This window comes from Oryctolagus cuniculus, chromosome 1 (genome assembly GCF_051225735.1).
Source record: "Oryctolagus cuniculus isolate XC-2025 breed Fujian yellow rabbit chromosome 1, ASM5122573v1, whole genome shotgun sequence".
Taxonomy (NCBI): domain Eukaryota; kingdom Metazoa; phylum Chordata; class Mammalia; order Lagomorpha; family Leporidae; genus Oryctolagus; species Oryctolagus cuniculus.
The window spans coordinates 136,821,168-136,841,470 of NC_142867.1; the positions used below are offsets into that span (position 1 = coordinate 136,821,168).

General features: G+C 43.6%; 1 protein-coding gene across 1 annotated transcript in view; it reads right to left on the reverse strand.

The window, feature by feature from the left end:
• Positions 1-244: 244 nt before the first annotated feature.
• Positions 245-20,303, reverse strand: part of RASEF (RAS and EF-hand domain containing) — a 31,089-nt gene continuing 11,030 nt past the window's right edge. The window contains 12 exon segments of the mRNA XM_089306481.1: positions 245-496; positions 499-511; positions 5,545-5,711; positions 7,461-7,623; positions 7,735-7,872; positions 8,172-8,406; positions 13,481-13,569; positions 14,691-14,775; positions 16,345-16,413; positions 19,492-19,528; positions 19,531-19,554; positions 19,557-19,605. Of these exon segments, the coding sequence (XP_089162607.1) occupies positions 372-496; positions 499-511; positions 5,545-5,711; positions 7,461-7,623; positions 7,735-7,872; positions 8,172-8,406; positions 13,481-13,569; positions 14,691-14,775; positions 16,345-16,413; positions 19,492-19,528; positions 19,531-19,554; positions 19,557-19,605 (1,194 nt within the window). The 3' untranslated portion in view covers positions 245-371.

The following is a 20,303-nucleotide window of genomic DNA, read 5'->3' on the forward strand; positions in this document are numbered from 1 at the left end:
GGCCCTGCACCCCATGGGAGACCAGGAGAAGCACCTGGCTCCTGCCATCGGATCAGCGCGGTGCGCCGGCCACAGCACGCCAGCCGCGGCGGCCATTGGAGGGTGAACCAACGGCAAAAGGAAGACCTTTCTCTCTGTCTCTCTCTCTCTCACTGTCCACTCTGCCTGTCAAAAATAAAAAAAAAATTTTTTAAAAAAAAGAGGGAATCGATCATACTCAAGAGGAGGGCGCTGGGAGCTCTGCCTGCGTGAGGGGCACCGTGCCTCATCAAACGGTGAGGAGGTTTGACTGAGACTCTCTCAAGCAAAGGTAGACAAAAGGGGAAGGGCATTGACTCCAAAGTCATTGCACCCCCACAGTCCCTCCCAGTTCAGACCACGCTCATGCTCACCATGGCCAGCTTTTCTCCAAAGTGCCCTGATTCACACTGTTGCCCCTCTGCAGAAGCGGAGTCTCGAAGGTCAGCCTTGTTTCCCACCAGCATGATAGAGATCGCTCATGGGCTGCATCCTTCCATGAAGAAACAAAACAAACAAACAAACATCAAACATGGGCCACATGGAGATCATGGCGAGGACAACCAGAGCAGCAGCAGTTACCATTTTCCAACTTTCCCTTGTGTGCAAAACGATGGATTCCACGCTTGGTGAAGTAAACGCGTCACATGCATGTGAGCACATTCAGTGTGTGCACAACTACTGTAAATCTTATTTCTGTAGAACAAGGTGTCTTATTTATCCTTGTCAAAATCCTGCCGTCAACTATAATAACAGAATCATTTCATTATATTGGAGATTATATCTTTAAGTCTCAAAATATCTCTAAACATCCCCACACTCTCCGCCTATTCACAGGTGAGAACATGGAATTCAGAGAGATTGAATAAAAAGGTATAAGGACTGGGGCCTGGTTCCACACTAACTCCATAACCATGCTACTCAGACAAGGTTCCATCCTTACATTAATGACAAGAGAGCAGGCACTGGGATAAGTCCATTTTATGCAAAGGAAAATTGGTATTTACTAATTGCTTATCGATAGCACACAAAGTAATGCAAACTAATATAAATCAAGAAACATGACCTCAGAGTTCTATTTGGCTGTGGTACTATGCCATTGCTATCCCAGATAATTTTCCCACCCTGTGGAACAAAAATGTAGTTCAAAAGTTCCACAACATGGTGCTGCCTTGGTGGTATAGTGAGTGAAGCTTCAGCCAGTGATGCCAGTATCCCATATGAGCAAAGGTTCGAACGAGTCCTGGCTGCTCCACTTCTGATCCAGCTCCCTGCCAATGCTCTTGGAAAAGCAATGGAAGGTGGCCCCAGTGCTTAGGAACCTGCCATCCATGTGGGAGAACCAGATAGAGTTCCGAGCTTCTGGCTTCAGCCCGGACCAGTCCTGACAGTTGTGGCCATTTTGGGGTGAATCAGCAGATAGAAGATTTTCTCTCTCCCTCCCTCCCTCCTCCCTCCCTCCCTCTCCCTCACCCCTCCCTCTCCCTCTCCCTCCCCCTCTCTCTCTGTAACTCTGCCTTTCAAATAAATAAATAAGTAAATCTTTTAAAGAGTTCCACATTCATTGCTCTTTGGTTTACAACAAAAGCAAAATGCAGAAATCCTAAAGATCAATGTTTGCCTGGTTCCTAAATAGGACTGGCAGCAGCCCTGATCGACATATGTGAGAACTAGTTTCAGGGAGCCTACAGAGAGACACTGCTCACTCAGTTTGGGACTACCACGATGTCAAGAAATGAGGCTGTGCTTGGCACCATGGCATAGCAAGTAAAGCTGCCGCCTGTGATGCCAGCATCCCATGTGAGCACTGTTTCAAGTCCTGGCTGCTCCACTTCCAGTCCAGCTCCCTGCTAGTGTGCCTGGGAAAGCATTAGAAGATGGCCCAAATGCTTGGGGCCCCTGTACCCTCGTGGGAGACCTGGATGAAGCTCCTGGCTTCAGACCTGCCCAGCTCTGGCCACTGTGGCCATTTAGGGAGTGAACCAGAGGATGGAAGATCTCTCTCTCTCTCTCTCTCTCTCTCTAATTTTCCATTTCAAATAAATAAATAATCTTTAAAAAGCAAAGAAATGAGGCCTAAAATGAAATTGAGCTTGACTTCCTTTCTTTTCAGACAGTGTTCCTTTCACTGTAGTCAAAGTAAAAGGGAGAAGAGAATGAAAAGCTCTCCCAAAAATTCCTGGCTCCACCTATTAATGTGTTCATTAATTGTGTTCTTTGGTGATCTCAGGATTCAAGAGGGCAAGATTTAGAAGCCATTGACCAAATATTCACTTAAGTAAGCCAAGAGTGTGAGCTTCTAAATGACTTACCACAGGTCATACAGGTAACATTGGTATCTCCTGCAAGTTGTGGCCTAAGTAACACCTCCACCTCACTAATGAAAACTGCAGCCCACCCCCTCCTCATAAGGCCGTGTTCTGTTCTCCATTTTGTTTCTATAACATTAGATACTTTCCAGCATATGTTTCGTTTATTTATGTTTATTGCTTTAAAACTGCTTTCTGCACTACATACAAGCTCTATAAGACTAGGGCTCTTGTTTCTATTAACAGACACATGTTAAGTACATAGAGGAGTAAATGCAGTGGAGTTACTCAAAAATATTTTTGATTGTGTAAAAGTTAGGACGAGATCTTTTATCTCAACTGTCACCATTTAGGTTCTACCTAACTATTCAAACAACAAAATAGTCACTATAGTAAGTAAATGGCCACAATTCTATTTAATCCATAATTCTAGTACAAGACTTTGTAACCCAGCTGTTTTGGATCAAAGTGTACAATGATTAGTTCCCAGGGTCCATTCACCACGCACATTCTATTGTTTATCAATCCTCTGGCCGACTGCACAAGAATTTGTTTCCAGCCATATCTACTGTAAGCTATCGATCTTCTCTACAGGATCTCATCAGAATTCAAAAGTTAGACTTAGAGAAGCTTCATTATGTTCTCTCTCTTTTTTTTTTTTTTTGGAAAATAAAAGACAGATGCCACATGCTACCTAATTTGTCTACCATAACTAATTCAAAAAGTCATCTTGAATACCTCTTCTACCTTTCCAGACCCCATGGACAGGTGGTAGCCACGCTGAAAAGGTGACTCACAACATGCAGGTGCTTAGCCAGTTACGGCAGTGGACGTCCTGGCACACGCTATGGCTGACAACTTAATATAAGGACCATGAGGAGTCTTCAAAAGTTGATAGAAAATGCGCAGAATGAAAAAAAAAAAAACTCGGCACAGATTTTAGATAATTACACCTTAATAAACATTTTAATTCTATTTTCTATGAACTTTTTCTAGTACTATCATATTTCACTGTGGCTGATCTTGCCTTTTGTGCTTCCTTTTCTTGAGCATAAGCTAAAAGATTTTAAAATGAAGGCTAAGTTAAAAACTTCAACAATGGGCCGGCGCCGCGGCTCACTAGGCTAATCCTCCGCCTTGCGGCGCCGGCACACCAGGTTCTAGTCCCGGTTGCCCCTCTTCCAGGCCAGCTCTCTGCTGTGGCCAGGGAGTGCAGTGGAGGATGGCCCAGGTGCTTGGGCCCTGCACCCCATGGGAGACCAGGAAAAGCACCTGGCTCCTGGCTCCTGCCATCGGATCAGCGCGGTGCGCCAGCCACAGCGCGCCGGTCGCGGCGGCCATTGGAGGGTGAACCAACAGCAAAAAGGAAGACCTTTCTCTCTGTCTCTCTCTCACTGTCCACTCTGCCTGTCAAAAAAAAAAAAAAAAAAAAAAAAAACACTTCAACAATGAAAAGTTTTTCTGGAGTTCTTAAATATCAGTGTGTATGAGTCAGCTGGGATTGTCCATTGCTCTCTGGACTTATTGCTCTAGTCCAGAGAGCTGCACTTACTCCTTTAAGCCTCTACTCCGTGCACTATCTGCACTTTGGAATTCCTTCCCTGACACAAATGCTTGTGTTAATTTGCTGCTCACTTTGCTTTATTGCAGTAGCAGCCAGTGTTAACAAAGGAAGCTCCATTGGAGCACCCATTCTAACCACCAAATTTCTACAAGCAAGTGCCTTATACTTTCTAGGTCTTAGTTTTCTAATGAAAGGTGAAAATAATGTCTCTTACGTCCTTTCTCAGATGTTATAGATGAATATGACAGAAAATTTTGTGAAGTAAAAATGTAACATAAATAAGAATACATTTCCACTATTTTCATAGTCACTGTAAGACACTGATATTGATATTGACAGGCTGATATTGATATTGATAAATAAATGCCCATTTATTTATCACTATCAAAGTCTTATTGCCAATTGCAGTCATTTTCCACATTACTTCTGTAGTCAGTTAGAAAGAGAACATTTATTCCAGAGATCAACTTGAGAGTAAACAAAAACTGTGCTGTTTAGTCACTACTGTTACATAATGCCTGTTTAAAATTATAAATAACGTACTTATTGCAAAACTTGTATTAGCCATTGGTTTAATTTTCAAGAGAGTCTGCTAACAATAGCTCAAACTGTAGATTTCTACTGATCAAAACCCTTTGGTAGCATTCTAAATGTGGTTAAGATAATTTCCTACCTTTAAAATTAGCTTACCATGAAATCAAGGGATATGAAAGCATCTCCAGGTGGAAGACACCACCTTATTCAGGCAAGGAAAGCACAGACGATATGCCACACGTTGGAAATGCCAACTGGTGTTTCAGGGGTACCCTAGGGTATCTGAAGACCCACATTACTTCCAGATTAAGGTTGAGAACACAGTTAGCTCTAGAATTTGGACCCCGGCACACATGCACATCCAGGTGATGTATACCTCTGATTCTGTTGAGTGTGGAAGCCCTTGTGTACATGTAATCATGCTATATACCAACCACACTACCTCCTTGCTTATAAAAGCTTCTTGTTTTTAAATAATCTGGCTTTGCACTTGCTCACCACGGAGTTCTTTTTTTTTTTTTTTTTGACAGGCAGAGTGGACAGTGAGAGAGAGAGACAGAGAGAAAGGTCTTCCTTTTGCCATTGGTTCACCCTCCAATGGCCGCTGCGGCCGGCACACCACGCTGATCTGATGGCAGGAGCCAGGTGCTTCTCCTGGTATCCCAGGTGGGCCAGGAGCCAGGTGCTTATCCTGGTCTCCCATGCGGTGCAGGGCCCAAGTACTCGGGCCATCCTCCACTGCACTCCCAGGCCATAGCAGAGAGCTGGCCTGGAAGAGGGGCAACCAGGACAGAATCCGGTGCCCCGATGGAGGATTAGCCTATTGAGCCACGGCGCTGGCTCCATGGGGTTCTGATTTTATCTATAAGAAAATCCAGAGGTTTTATTCTCAGAAGCCCTCTTCCACAGTGTCCTTTGGGGGAACTTGTGCAACTCCCAAGGAAGAGGCCATAGCTGCCAACTGCCTTTGGAAACAGCCTCTAGCATCCAGTTTGTCCTGACAGTTTCAGTTGCTGGCCTCTAATCAAGTTCACTTTGACAGAGACAAGCAGTAGCATTTTCTGAGATGAGCTATCCCACTCCCATGTAACTGTCCAGTTGTCTGTTTTGGTTCCTTACCGCAATCATGGCTGTCCATTCTCCTACATGAAGAAAGCTCTTCTCACATGTAACGTCATACAGCAGCAAAACACCATCGGCTCTTCTGAAGTAAGATTTGGCAATGCTTCTGAATCTGGGTACAGAAAAGGACAGAGGTGGCCAGTCTGCTCCATACAGCCTCATTCCTCGTCTCTTATGAGCATCTTCTTCCTCATCCTTTCCTCTCAAAGTCAGTCCCAATTGATTTCTTCTGATGCCAGTCCCAAAGGAGAAGAATCTAACGCAACATATTACCAAAACACTGCCATCTCCAAGGCCTTGAATGGCCCAGTGAAAGTTAACAGGATGAAAATCTGGGTGACTGATCTGGAAAAGTCAGTCATTTTCTCCACAATCTCAAGAACATCTACAATCCACCCAAAATAACCAGGACAGGGTGTAGGGCATAAGTTCTAGAAATTTCAACCTCAGCAAAAAGCTACCAGAACACACATGTTGGACCAAGAGGAGGCTGGAAGGAGAGCACATTTGAGGAAAATTGCTTTTAGGGCGGTGGATAGGGAATGTTTTGGTTCTGTGAAAGAGATGACAGCATCCAACACCACAGTGTGCCAGAACACTCACAGGGTGGAAGGAACGTCTGGGGGAAAAAGCACATCACAGCACACATGCCTTCACTCTACACCAAGTGGAAAATGTGTTGTGAGTGTTTAAATAAGGCCACGTCAACCACAAATATTTTTAAATGCTTAAACTCCCAGTCTGCTAGAGATTATAACCTCCATGAGGGAAGGTATTTGTGTCCATTAGTTCACGTTTTCATCTTACAACACAGAAGAGTGCCTGCTGCAGTGGCAGACACTCCCATACTTCTGTCGAATGACTGAATACATTCTGTTCCCAACGAGCCAGACAATATTAAAGCCTGTTTCTAACCATGCTCATGGGCAATGAATGCGAGGTAAGGTAATTTCATTATACATGAGTCTGCTGCTAGATTTGCACCTCTACCCTGACTGAGGAGAGCTCATGGATTCTCTTCTCCGCCATTTACAGTTGCACAGCTAAGTAGCCCTCATAGCCCTCACGCCATTACTGCACTGGGAGTGTTCCCTCATCTAAATTTGGTCATTAGTAAAGAATACTCTTCGTACCAAGCAAACATCAGTTCAAAGGAAGCATAAACATCTTCTCCCACAACTGACACAGAAATGAAGAAGAGGATGTAGACAAAGATCAGTATTCATGAAATTATAATACATAAACAATTTTATGTTTACTCAGCTCTGGCCATTGCAGCCAACTGGAGAATGAACCAGTGGATGAGGACCTCTCTCTCACTCTCTCTCTCTCTGCCTCTCCTTCTCTCTCTGTGTAACTCTGACTTTCAAATAAATAAATAAATCTTAAAAGAATCATAAATATTCTCTTGTTCTGCTGTGAAGGGAGCCTGTATTCAGCTATGACTTTGGTTATGACAAACTGACCATCAATACTGTCACTTTATCAACATCGAATGACACCTTAACAGAAAGGCTTTCCTTGGTCACCCTGTGTAAAAACTGCGTTTCTCCCCAAACCTCATTTTTTAATTGCTCCATAGGGAGGTAAGTTCCTTGCAGGCTGGAATCTGGTAATTTTAGCACCTATAACAGCATCCGGTTTTTAGTATGGCTCAGGAAATTATGAAGAATAAATGAATCTGACATCTCAGTCTCTAAACTGGGTTTGGTTGATCTGTAGTCCTTCCCTTCCTAAAGGTAGCCTTGGCTAAAACAGAGGACAGTCCTACAGATAAAGACACAGGCACACATGTATATACATGCACACTCACACATACAGAGTGAGAGAGAGAGAGAGAGATGTATGTCTGTATCAGGATCCATAAAACCTTAAAAAACCTATGTAAAGAAGGTAATTTTCCCATTATTAACTGAAATTGGGCATACCCAGGGCGGCACTGGCATTTCCTCGAAATTCATTCTTGCAAAGTCTCATGAGGAAACTGGACTTCCCCACAGCGGCGTCCCCAGCAAGCACAATCTTGTAAGCCTTCTGTGGGCTAGACAAGCTGGGGCTGTCATTCTCTGTGTCTGTCTAGGGGAAAAAGCCACAGTGGGTGACACAGGTGGTGCCAGTTTGCTCCTGAAAACACAACATGGCACAGAAAATCAAGTGTTCATGAGTAAGGGTTACCAGACTACCTACATGGGGTCAAAGCGCTGAGATGGGTCTTCTTATTGAACCAACCACGCTGCCTTCACTAACAGATCCTTGGGAGTTCCAGTCTAAGACAGCAGCCACACCTTCAGAGCCATATGTCTCTTCATCCCTTATATCAGGGACCTATTTAAATTAAAAACAAAGAAAAAGGCCAGCAGTTAGAGAAGTCTCTCATGACACATACACATCATAGATTAAAGAGACAAAAAACCACACAGCTGAATCTACAGTCTGTCATTATTGCTACGGAATAGCCTTACATAAGAGGTTCTTTCCTTAATTGATGTAGAAAAAAAATTCTACTGACTGAATTTCCTATTTATAACATTTAAAATGGATTTCTATAACAGACTAAAGTCCAATATGGTGAGAGATTTCCAACAGAGACAAGGGCTACGAGCGTGGTAGTTTCTGAAGCTTACATCTGTGTCTGAAGCATCACCCGCAAAGCTCTCCTGCGCCCCGTGCGGCCTCTGAAATCCCCGCTGGTGTTTGTATTCCACCTCTGAGTCAGACTCGCTGGGATCCCTCAGGGTAGACAAGCCTCTGTCGAAGCAGCTCTCGGGCAGGCTGTCAACTTCACAATTCATCCTGTGCATAGGATCACAGAGGGCCAATGAGTCACAGTCCTCATCCATATAGGAGGAGCGGGATGACCTGGCGACAGAGGAGGAGACCGCTTGACCTGAGGGCTGGCAAATCTCAAGACTGCACAGACAGACAACAGCCAGGATGGAGTCAGGAAGATCAAAATTCTCACTTTTGCTGAGAGCCAGGATGGATTCCATGATTAAGCATTGGGGCAATAACACTAGGTCACCCTATGCAAGAATCAATTCACACAAAGGCCCTCAAATCAAACACTTATTAAACAAAGCTGTTAAAAGTCACCTTCTTTGTGTCCTCATAGAAAAAGTGCCCAAGATGTAAGTGCAGCCTCAAGTTGTGTTAATAAATGTGTACATAGAGTATGTGAGCCTTTTAATATTAATATAAGCCTTTTAATGTTAATGGAGGGTCACATCACATTCTCAATCATGAGTTAAGATTTCCGGAGAACACCTCAAAGGGCATGCTAAGAACCCAGGTGGGACAGCCAATCATGACTGTGTGAGGATCAGGTTAGTCAGCTTAGGTCTGAATGGTTTCCCTCTTCAAATACTTAAAGGGCTGACACGTATAGAAGAGCCCGTTCTCTTTCAGGTTGCACAAGACAAAATAGAGCCAAGTAGTAAATTTTTCTGGAGGTCATATTTCTTTTTTTAAGATATTATTTATTTATTCGAAAGGTAGAGTTACTGGGGGGTGGGGGGTGGGATCTTCCATCTGCTGGTTTGGCTGCAATTGCTCAGGCTGGGCCAATTGAAGTCAGGAGTCTGAACTTCAGTTGTATCTCCTGTGTGGGGCAGGGACTCAAGCACTTGGGCATCTTCTGCTGCTTCCCCAGGCACCTTAGGAAGGAGCCGGATCAGAAGCAGAGCAGCCAGGACTTGAACCGGTGCTCATGTGGGATGCCAGCACTGCAGGCAGTTCAACCTTTTGCTCCACAACGCCGGCCACTAGGGGTCATGTCTCTCACCAACTCGGTGAACATGCTGAACAATGGGAAACGTGTGGTACTGAAATGAGACGCATTTTCTGACACTCGGTGTCTACATATAGTCTGGAAACACCCCGAGAAGAGATGTTTCACGGGAGATGTCTCAGACAAAGGCTAGACCTCCTGACTACAGATTCTTGCATTTGTGAAACTGCAATTTTATGAGTAAGGGAAAAATTAACACCAAACAATAAAATTCAAAGAAATTGCATTTACATTTGCTTTTCCATTTTGTTTTTGTAAGAATCTAAGTTTATACTTAAGCAACATTGGCTATAGCTTATTTAGCATCTGCATCATCCTAATAGCATGCAACATGGAAAAGGTAGAATCAGCAAGGTACTAGGTCTGCAAGTGGGAGAAATAAAAAGAAATAAATATGCCTAGAATTTATTTATAAATAAGAATATGTGCATCTCAGACAAAATCACATTTGTGGGCCTGGGTCAGTGGTGAAGCAGGTTACTCCACAATTTGCAATGCTGGCATTCCATATTGGAGCACCTATTTGAGCCCAGCTGCTCTGCTAGTGACTTGGCTCCCTGTTAATGTACCTTGGAAAGCAGCTGAGAATGGCCCAAGAGCGTGGGTCCCTGCTACCCATGTGGGAGGACCAATTGGAGTTCAGTCTCCTGGCTTCAGCCTGGTGGTCCAGTCCCAGCTGATGGGACCATTGGAGGAATGAACCAGTGGATGGAAGATCTCTTTCTGTCACTCTGCCTTTCAAATAAATAAATAAAAATTTTAAAAAATACATTTGTGCCATTAGCAAATGTTTAATATTCACTGAAAAGGTGATTCAACCACCATAGTCTCAACATTTTTTTGTTTAATTATAAAGCCTTTATTCAGAGGCAGGAATTTAATATCATACCTCAATCTACGTCACTGGATAGGAGTGTGTAGGGGTGTGTGTGGGGATATGCGTGTATCTGTATACATTTTTGCTTCATTTATGAAATTCTCCTGAAATGGATTAGGTTAGTTTGTAAGGCACATAATAACACCATTCTCAGAGTACAAACTACTCTAGCTCCATGTGTTCATTACTGATTGAAACTCTTTTTATCCCCTTAACCTATCTGCTTTTCTTTAAAAAGATTTAGTTATTTATTTGAAAGAGTTACAGAGAAAAAGAGGAAGACACACAAACACACACACACACACACAGAGAGAGAGAGAGAGAGAGAGAGAGAGAGAGCTTTCATCTGCTGGTTCAGGTTCACTTTCCAGATGGCTGCAACAGCCAGGATTGGGCCAGGTCAAAGCCAGGATCCTGAAGTTTCGTCCAGGTCTTCCACATGGGTGACAGGGCCCAGGTACTTAAACTATCTTCTGCTGTTTTTTTTCCAGGCCATTAGCAGAGAGCTGGACAGGAAGTGGAGCAGCCAGGACATAAACCAGCACACATATGTGATGCAGGTGTTACAGAAGGAGACTTTGCCCATGAAACCACAAAGCCAGCCATCCAATTGTATTCTCAATAAGGAGTGAAGGAGTGAAATCCTGATTTGAGGGATCACCCCCATAAATATCTGACTCTTAATTAAAAATATAAGTACAACCAGACTCTCAAACTCAAATATTTATCCTTTTAAAAAAAGTAGGCCATTCAAATCTTCCCTGAGAATATTTCCATGGCAATTAACTATGTTAAATAAAAAAAAGTTATATTTTTACTAGAGAGCTTTCAAAAAACACAAAACTCACACAAATTTGCAAGTTAAAACCAAATAAAGCTATAAAAACAAGAAAATTAAATGTATAACATATTTTCAAGTTTTCGTACTAGCACCAAAATTACATTGAATTAATCACCCCCTAGAAAGGAATATCAGCACAGACCACGGTGGGCTCTAGGCATGGTGGGACATGATGAACACACGAGTGTTGGGTCCCTGCCACTCCGAGGAACTGGTGATGTGACGTCATCCCTTAAACTCTACCTTGGAGGACCTTGTGGCCCAGTACTTACAAGCCTTATTCATGGTGTCTATTATTTTCAAAAATGCATCATAGTGAAATTTTTAAGATAATTTTTGTCTCTCCCCCATTCGCGGAGGAACGACACTAAACCCTGCGCTGTTCCTTTTGCCCGGCCCTTCCTTGGTTAGCTGCTGGTCCCTCACTCACGGAGGAACGACGCCGTCTGGGGTTAGCTGCCGGCCCCCCCCGTCCCCGCCTCCGCGGAGGAGCGGCACACCACCGGCCGGCTCTCTCAGGGGTGCCTCAGATGTTTGCCTCAGATGTTCCTGGTGCATGTTGTCTCTCTCCTCCTTTATAATCCTCTTCCACCAATCCATGCTCTGCTACCCACACGCCGAGCACGCTGCTCTCCTCCAATCAGGAGTAGGATCAGCTCCCGCAGTCCATCAGTCAAATTGGCGGGGCAGCTGCGCAGAAGCTGTTTACTCCTCTCCCAGCGCCATAATGTGGGAGAGAGCAGATACATAGAATTAGTCTTAATTCCAGTAACTTAGTCTAGTCTCAGTTGCTCCCCACAATTTTGAGTTACATACCTTTCTCACCTATTTGTTTAGAACTGATCTTCAATATTACTCCAGAAATATTGAATCATACCTACCCATTTTTAAAAATCCATTTTGCTCAATAAAAAGAGTCCTCAGTTGCCTATAAATCAATAAGTCATCAAAGTTTTTTATTTAACAGATCACCAGGGGCTGGTGCTGTGGCATAGCAAGTAAAGCCACCCCCTGTAACACCAGCATCCTATATAGGCACCAGTTCGAGACCTGGCTGTTCCATTTCCATTCCAGCTCTCTGTCTATGGCCTGGGAAAGCAGCAGAAAATGGCTCAATTGCTTGTGCCCCTGCTCTTATGTGGGAGACCTGGAAGTTCCAGGCTCCTGGCTCTGGCCTGGCCTAGCCCCAGCTGATATGGCCATTTGGCCACTGAACAAGCAAATGGAAGACACCTCTCTCTCTCTCTCTCTCTCTCTCTCTCTCTCTCTTTCTCTCTGCCTCTCTGTAACTCTGCCTTTCAAATAAATAAATAAAAAGCTATCTTCCATCCATTGGTTCACTACCCAAATGGCTACAATAGCCAGAGCTGAGCTGATCTGAAGCCAGGAGCCAAGAGCTTCATCTGCATGTGGGTGCAGAGGCCCAATGACTTGGGCCATCTTCTCCTGCTTTCCCAGGCCATAACAGAGAGCTGGATCAGAAGCAGAGCAGCCAGGACCCAAACTGGTGCCCATATGGGAGGCCAACACTGCAGGCAGTGGCTTTACCCACTATGCTGCAGCACCAGCCCCATAAATAAATAAATCTTAAAAAAATGATCACCAATAAGCCTTGCTTTCTGGAATGGCAACTTGACCAATTGCTATCACAAGGATATTAACCACATTATGTTTTATATCAAACTTACCCAAATGAAAATTACTTGAACACTGAGTCATAAAGTTGCAAAGAAATAGAGAGCTGGAAACCTTTCATTTCACTTTCACTTTCATCTGCAAACTTGAGAATCCTACAAGAATAACTTAACTAGGAACACTAGACATATGTGTATACACATACACAAACACAGGAGTACTTTTTAAGTGTTTATTAGTAGGTCTCACGAAATATAGCCCACAAATTCTTCGCTTGATATTGATTAAATAGTACTAAATTCTAACATTTGATAAGTCTATGTGACTCCTTCAGTGTTGTAGCTCGTGAATAGCCACTAGCCAGATTTCTGTTTCAAGTGTTTCCTTTCCCTGGGCACAACTCACAAAACTTTACTTAGACACTTACAGACCATGACAACAGTTTCAAGTTCCTGTACTACGTGAACTGCAACGTCATCTGCGGTAACCTCACAGGCTTCCCTGAAACATCTCCTACAGATTCCACGTCTCGTTACATGGAATTAGGGAATAAAGGAATAGTAGGGCAACAAATGACATCAGAATAGCTTAAAAAAAAAACTTTACTATCTCTGAAGGATTTTTACTTGTAATTTTTACATGCTTCATGTCTCAGAACTTTAAAGTAAGATCCTAGAAAAAGGAAATTAGAGCCCCAAATATATTACATTATTTTAATTCATCTGTATGGAAATTGACCTTCCTTTTATTTGATCTAGAATTCAAATTAAAAAACAGACAGATATTAACATACCTGTCATAGCCCAGAGGTTGAGGAAATTGACCATTAAATTTAAGACTGCTTCTAGAAATTGTATTCCCTGGTGATATGTTATTTACGCGCTGTAATATATAAGTAATTATTTGTTATTCCATGTAAACATTTTTATCTCTCTTTCTCTCTCACTCTCTCTCTCTCTTACATGCACACACACACCATCTTCAAAAAGTCCCCAGAAAATGCATATTATGATAAAAACTAAGCATCAAGCGGAAAATTGCGGCAAAGATAACCAATCTTCTCTCTTTATCATCTAATCTTAAGTCTAAACCCTACTGCATATTCCATTAAGCAGTTCTCTAATTTGCCAGATTTGCTAGGAACCTGGAATACCAACTTCCTTGGACTGAAATCTTTTCAAACCATAGCTCCTATGCTGATGATATCACTATCATAAAGAATATTCAATGTGACTAAACCCATCAACCAGCCTGAAGCACTCTCTCGCTTTTTTTTTTTTTGATTCATTTTATTTGTTTGAAAGAGTTACAGAGAGAGGTAGAGCCAGAGAGAGAGAGAGAGAGGTCTTCCATCTGCTGGTTCACTCCCCAAATGGCCACAATGACCAGAGCTGAGCTTATCTGAATCCAGGAACCAAGGAGCTTCTTCCAGGTCACCCATGCGGGTGCAGGAGCCCAAGCACTTGGGTCTTTTTCTACTGCTTTCCCAGGCCATAGCAGAGAGCTGGATTGGAAGGAGAGCTGCCGGGACTCAAACTGGCGCCAATATGGGATGCTGGCAACTGCAGGCTGGGGCTTTAACCCACTGCGCCACAGCGCCGGTCCCTCTCTCCCTCCTTTCAAGTGAGCAATATTTTATTTCTGCTTCCATGAGATTTTCCATGGAAAATCTTACACTTGTTCTTACACTATCCATCTGCATACATCTTAACTTCCTATCACATTAAACACTCAAGGCAAAGCTCATATTTTATACACCTTTCTTTAGTTTTCTAAACCATCTAACAAAAGACTTGGTTGATGTGGAGGCATTTATTTCTGCAGCAGGGTAACATTTTTTTTTTTAATTCGGAAAATATATTCTTTTGCTATTCTATGGAAAGGACTTCTCATTATAAGGATCTACATGAAAGTATTCTCTAAGAAATTAAATTATTTTCATCCCCTTCAAATTATTCTAATACTAGAAGGACTGAACTGCATCATAAAATGAGATAGTATACCAAGGATTTGTTGAACTTGCTGTAGCTGTTTTCAAGGGCACTCCTAAGACCATCGTTACTGTCATGAAGCTTCCGGTTTGCTGTGCTGCAGAGTAAAGAAACAGATAATGAGTAAATGTGGATCGCTATCTCCACTACTGTTCCACATCTGGCCTTCAGAAGGTGGAATCGCTCACCCCCTTTTGCAACTTCCTACCACTTCCCTTCAAATCTCATTCATCGAGATCCTATTCTTTATTCAAAGTACAACAACTTAATTGATTTGTTATCTTTCTTTGGAGGGTGTTTTAGGAATGAACTGGCAATGCTGTGGACCTCGGCAGCTCAGGGAGCCCCCCGGATGCCTGAGCCCGAGGGTCGGCTCTCCCACTCCGGTAGCCGGCGCGGATGCGGTGTGACATCATGCTTTCTTTGTCCTCCTGGCTACGCCTGGCCTGGTGCTGTTCCATCAGGCACTGTCCTGTACCAGGTAAGCAGGTTCGTGTTGATCTCAGACAACTTCGGGCTCAGACCCCAACACAGGAGCTTGCTTCCTTGTGACGTTCTGGGCGTGAGCTGCCCCTTCTACACGGGAGGACAACAGCGGGGTTGCGGCCTCACAGAGCGGCTAATCTTCCCTTGTTTCAGGCCACTTCACCCTTCAGAGCTCGACTCTGTCCTCACTTCCTCTGGGAACACATGGATGCCCGTCCTGGAGAGGTCAAGGCCTCCCTCAGGGCACAGGTGCCTTTCCTGTACCTCACCTCTCCCATTGGCATTGCATATTTATGTCTGAACACGTGACCAGTTTCTGTTTCCCTCCCCAAATGAGCTCCATGCAGAGGAAGACCTTTCCCGCCTCCCTCCTGCTTGTGGTTCTTGCCCTGGCTCCTGGAATACCTGACCTGAAAAGGTGCTGACTGAGAAACCTGTTACCCGAAGGAATGAAGAAGAGAATCCCAGGATTGTTGTAGTAACTGAACGCCACAGCTGGCACAGGTGAGGCCTAAGAAGCGTTCGAAACGTAACAACAACAACAAAAATTCTGTCAAGCCTGACTGTGATTGGTTTGAAGGAACTTAAGCAAGAAGAAAATACCGCCTTGGTAGAAAATACAGACAGCAGATGGGGAGGTGGAGGCTGGGCGGGCCAGGCCCTCAGAGCATGAACTCGTTGTGACTTCATTATGAAGTTGACAGAGCAGGGGTAATATTTCTACATAGCCAGAAAATAAGAAAACCTAAGAAAGACAGGCTTCTAGGGGCCGGCGCTGTGGCGTAGTAGGACAACAACTCGAGAATGACGGCAGAGGCACACGTCTCGCACGTACCAACGTGGGAAGTCTGGCCGACTCTCGACGTAAAGAGCAGCAGAGAAAGCTGAGATGAGGGCCATTACTCTTTACTGAGGAGTAATGCAGACATCTGCACACATCAGCAGACTTGCAAGGAATTTCAGGGAAGAATACGCTATTTCTTGCATTTGAATAATTTACTAAGGATTAGAAAGATCACAAACCTGGCAGATGCACGCAAGGCACTGTAGTGAAAGAAACACACACTGACCTGTGAACCCAGACTCCAAATAGGACAACTTGTGTTGTACGTGGCATGTGTTTTATTAACAAAAGAAAAGTGGAATGCAAGTGTAATGAGGGTTTTATATGAGAACTTACTGCAGTATTTCAATTTGCCTCTCAAGATTATTTCGATCTTCTGTGTATTCTCGGATTATTTCCAGATCCCTGTAAAATTATATTGTATGTTTGAATGAGAATCAGGTGTCAAGTCCTGCCTTCCTTGCACCTACCTCCCAGGCCCTTGCTTACCTTTTCTCAAAGATGTGTGTCCTTGACGCTTGTCCTGCCTTATCTGTGCTCCTGCCCTGTTCTTCTGTGACATCAGCAGCCTCTCCTAAGACTCCACAAGCACACCCACACCCCGTGCGTCCTCCTGCCAGGTTCCACCCTCCTCTGCCACATTCAGCACCCAGCGGCCTGGTTATTTTCCTCACTGGAACTGAATTCTGAGCCCCAGGTCTGCTCCTGACCTCCCCGCCCCTTTCCACAGGCAGGCGTGGTATAGCGTCCCTTCATTCTTCTGAACTTCTCTGCCCACTCCAAGCCTTACAGAAACTGACTTTAAAATGTTCATGGAGGCCAGCGCCGCAGCTCATAGGCTAATCCTCCACCTAGCGGCGCCGGCACACCGGGTTCTAGTCCCGGTTGCCCCTCTTCCAGGCCAGCTCTCTGCTGTGGCCAGGGAGTGCAGTGGAGGATGGCCCAAGTGCTTGGGCCCTGCACCCCATGGGAGACCAGGATAAGTACCTGGCTCCTGCCATCAGATCAGCGCGGTGCGCTGGTCACAGCGCGCCAGCCATGGTGGCCATTGGATGGTGAACCAACGGCAAAAAGGAAGACCTTTCTCTCTGTCTCTCACCATCCACTCTGCCTGTCAAAAAAAAAAAAAAGTTCATGGAAATTGAATTAAAATATAAGTTCATTTTGGTCCAAAATAATCTGAAGTCCCTACACTGAAGACAAATGTGTATTATTTTAAAAGGTATGCATGGATTTCAACTCCACTTGGTTTCTCTTTTCCTGTGACTCTGTCCTTTCCCTAACTTAACCTCACCCCTGCTTTTCCTCCTCACCTCACCCAAAAACCACAGAACCAGGCTTTCTGGGATCCCCAGCGACTCCAGTTTTACTGCCTCTGTTGCTTTATTATGGAAGCCCTGGGCCTCTTCCTCAAACTGCACTCAGAACAGGTGTACTCATTGTCACCCAAAAGCCCCACTGCTCAGCAGACAAACCCCATCACCAGCTTTCCAAAACTCTTGGGCTTCCAAGTGTATGCACAAAAACCTGTCCATTTGCATCCTGGATGGTAAAGCTAAAACTTCTCGACTGGCTGTAGGAATTCAAATTCCTTAACCAAAAATTCTGGGCCCTTATGTTATAGTCTTAAACTAACGTTTCAACTATTTATTTCTTTACATGTTGCCTTCCGCTTCAAAATCTCTCTTTCTGTTCAGTGGCCTGACCACCTCTCTCCAAGCCAGCCTTATCCTCCCCTATGTTCTTGCCCTGGCTTTGGCTGTTGCCTCACCTGGAACACTGTGACACTCTGTTTCCCCAGGTGTAACATGTGCACGCTGGAAGTGCCTCTCCCCTAGGGTGCTGGGGGTAGAAGGAGTTACACCTGCCTGGCTGAGCACAGCTGCTGGCCATGGCAGTGCCACCAGCTTCCTGCTGCTGGTGCTGCCCTCAGGGCTGCTTCCTCCCCACTTGCCCAGCACAAACCTGTTCCCCAAGTCTCTGCTTTTAAAAAAATCCTTCAGCTCTTCTAAATGGAAAGAAAACTCTTCTGTGATACCACACCAATAAAACCCAGCTGTGACCCTGTAGGTGATATTATTTCTGAGACCGTTCACGTCTGTAACTTTGCTTCTTTCAAATAAACTTAAGTTTTCAAAAAGCACAGACCACACCTTTCCGTTTTTTTTTTATTTACTTCAAACTCATAACTCCTTTTCTAGCTCAGGGACATGTATATAGTAAATATTTAATAAATGCTTTACTGTTTTCTGTTATAAGACCTTAATTCTGGCCAGCGCCGTGGCTCACTAGGCTAATCCTCCGCCTTGCGGTGCCAGCACACCGGGTTCTAGTCACGGTTGGGGCGCCGGATTCTGTCCCGGTTGCCCCTCTTCCAGGCCAGCTCTCTGCTGTGGCCAGGGAGTGCAGTGGAGGATGGCCCAAGTGCTTGGGCCCTGCACCCCATGGGAGACCAGGAGAAGCACCTGGCTTCTGCCTTCGGATCAGCGCGGTGCGCTGGCCACGGCAGCCATTGGAGGGTGAACCAACAGCAAAGGAAGACCTTTCTCTCTGTCTCTCACTGTCCACTCTGCCTGTCCCAAAAAAAAAAAAAAAAAAAAACCAAACCAAAAAAAAAACCTTAATTCTGATTAACATTTGTGGAAAAAAGAAGTAAAACCTATATTTCCCCCCAGTGTACATGTACTGAGAAACACACATATATAAATGTCAATACATTCTATACTTATATACCCCTCTACAAGCACCCATGTATACATACATTATATACATGCGTGTGTGTGTGAATGTAGCAGGGGTTATTTATGCCATACTGCAAAATGAAGAAATTAAAAAATAAAAGTACTTGCCTAACAAATCTCCTTTTCCCTTGTTTATGTTTTATGTCAGGATTCCTGCCTGCAAAGAGCTTTAATAAGCACCGACTCTTGACATTTTAGCTTTATTCTTCTAGCTCCCAGAGAATTCAACCATTTTACTAAGAAAGCCCTACACTGTCCTAAACAGCCAATAATTAAACGAATTAATTTGTCCCTTTAAAATAATTGAAAACATAGAGAACTAGGAATTGTGACACTGAAAGCAAAATAGAAAGTATGAATTAATGCTATAACTAGTACTCAAACAGTATTTTAACACTTTATGTTTCTGTGTGGGTGCAAACTGATGAAATCTTTACTTAATATATACTAAACTGATCTTCTGTATATAAAGAGAATTGAAAATGAATCTTGATGTGAATGGAAGGGGAGAGGGAGCGGGAGAGGGGAGGGTTGCGGGTGGGAGGGAAGTTATGAGGGGGAAAAAGCCATTGTAATCCATAAACTGTACTTTGGAAATTTATATTTATTAAATAAAAAAAGACCATATAAATAAAGTTAATGGGCAATCCTTTAATCTTACAGAACTGAGATTCATACACACAGATGATCAGCTCAGCAAACACTGCACCCAAACTGAAAAATAAAACGCAGAGTTCCCTACCTCTCAGAGCTCAGACTCTGGTTAGCATAATCGCTCTCAGAGCGTCTAATTCACTCTGAAGGAGGCTATGCTTTTCTATGCTTCTAAAAGGTCTTTTTAAACTTTCTGATTTTCCTAGAGAAAAGAAGAAGTACAAGATACTAGATTTAGTGTCTTTAGCCTGGGAGAAATGAAGTGAAGTGAACTGGATCCTCCCACATATCACTCCCACTTTCCCACTGTTCCTGAGATCTTACTGCTCAAAGAACTGATTGCCAATTCATAGTAATTTCAAATTATTATAAGTTATTACTTTATCAAAAATCTACATCCTCAAGACCATTCTTCAGTTTTTTTTTTTATATAATTGACATTAAGCACCAAACTACAGTAGAGGTGTTAGGAAGTTTTTAGGCAAATTAACTGAGATGAAACCTTTGAACACCTACTTAATGAGAGCTACAAAAGTAATTTTACATAATCTGTGGAATTAACAGTAGCTATTATAAGATAGACTGTTTTTTTTACAATAAATCCTATGACATTAACATTGTAAGTTTTGCACTTAAAAATAATTCAGTATGTTAGGAAATTTCTATATTTTTCTTTAAAAAAAAAAAAAAGACCCCTAGAGGCCTCTGGTTCAAGGTGGTGGACTGAACACATGATTTTATTTTCTCCTTTCTGAAACCGAATTAGCACTGAAATACCAAAGGAAATGGATGTTAATGGAAGAGGGGCTGATGAACAGTCAAGTGACTTAGACACATTTCTGGAAAATGGAAACTGGATGGAAATGTCCTTCCAGGGAAATCCAAAAGTGTGCTGAAGGC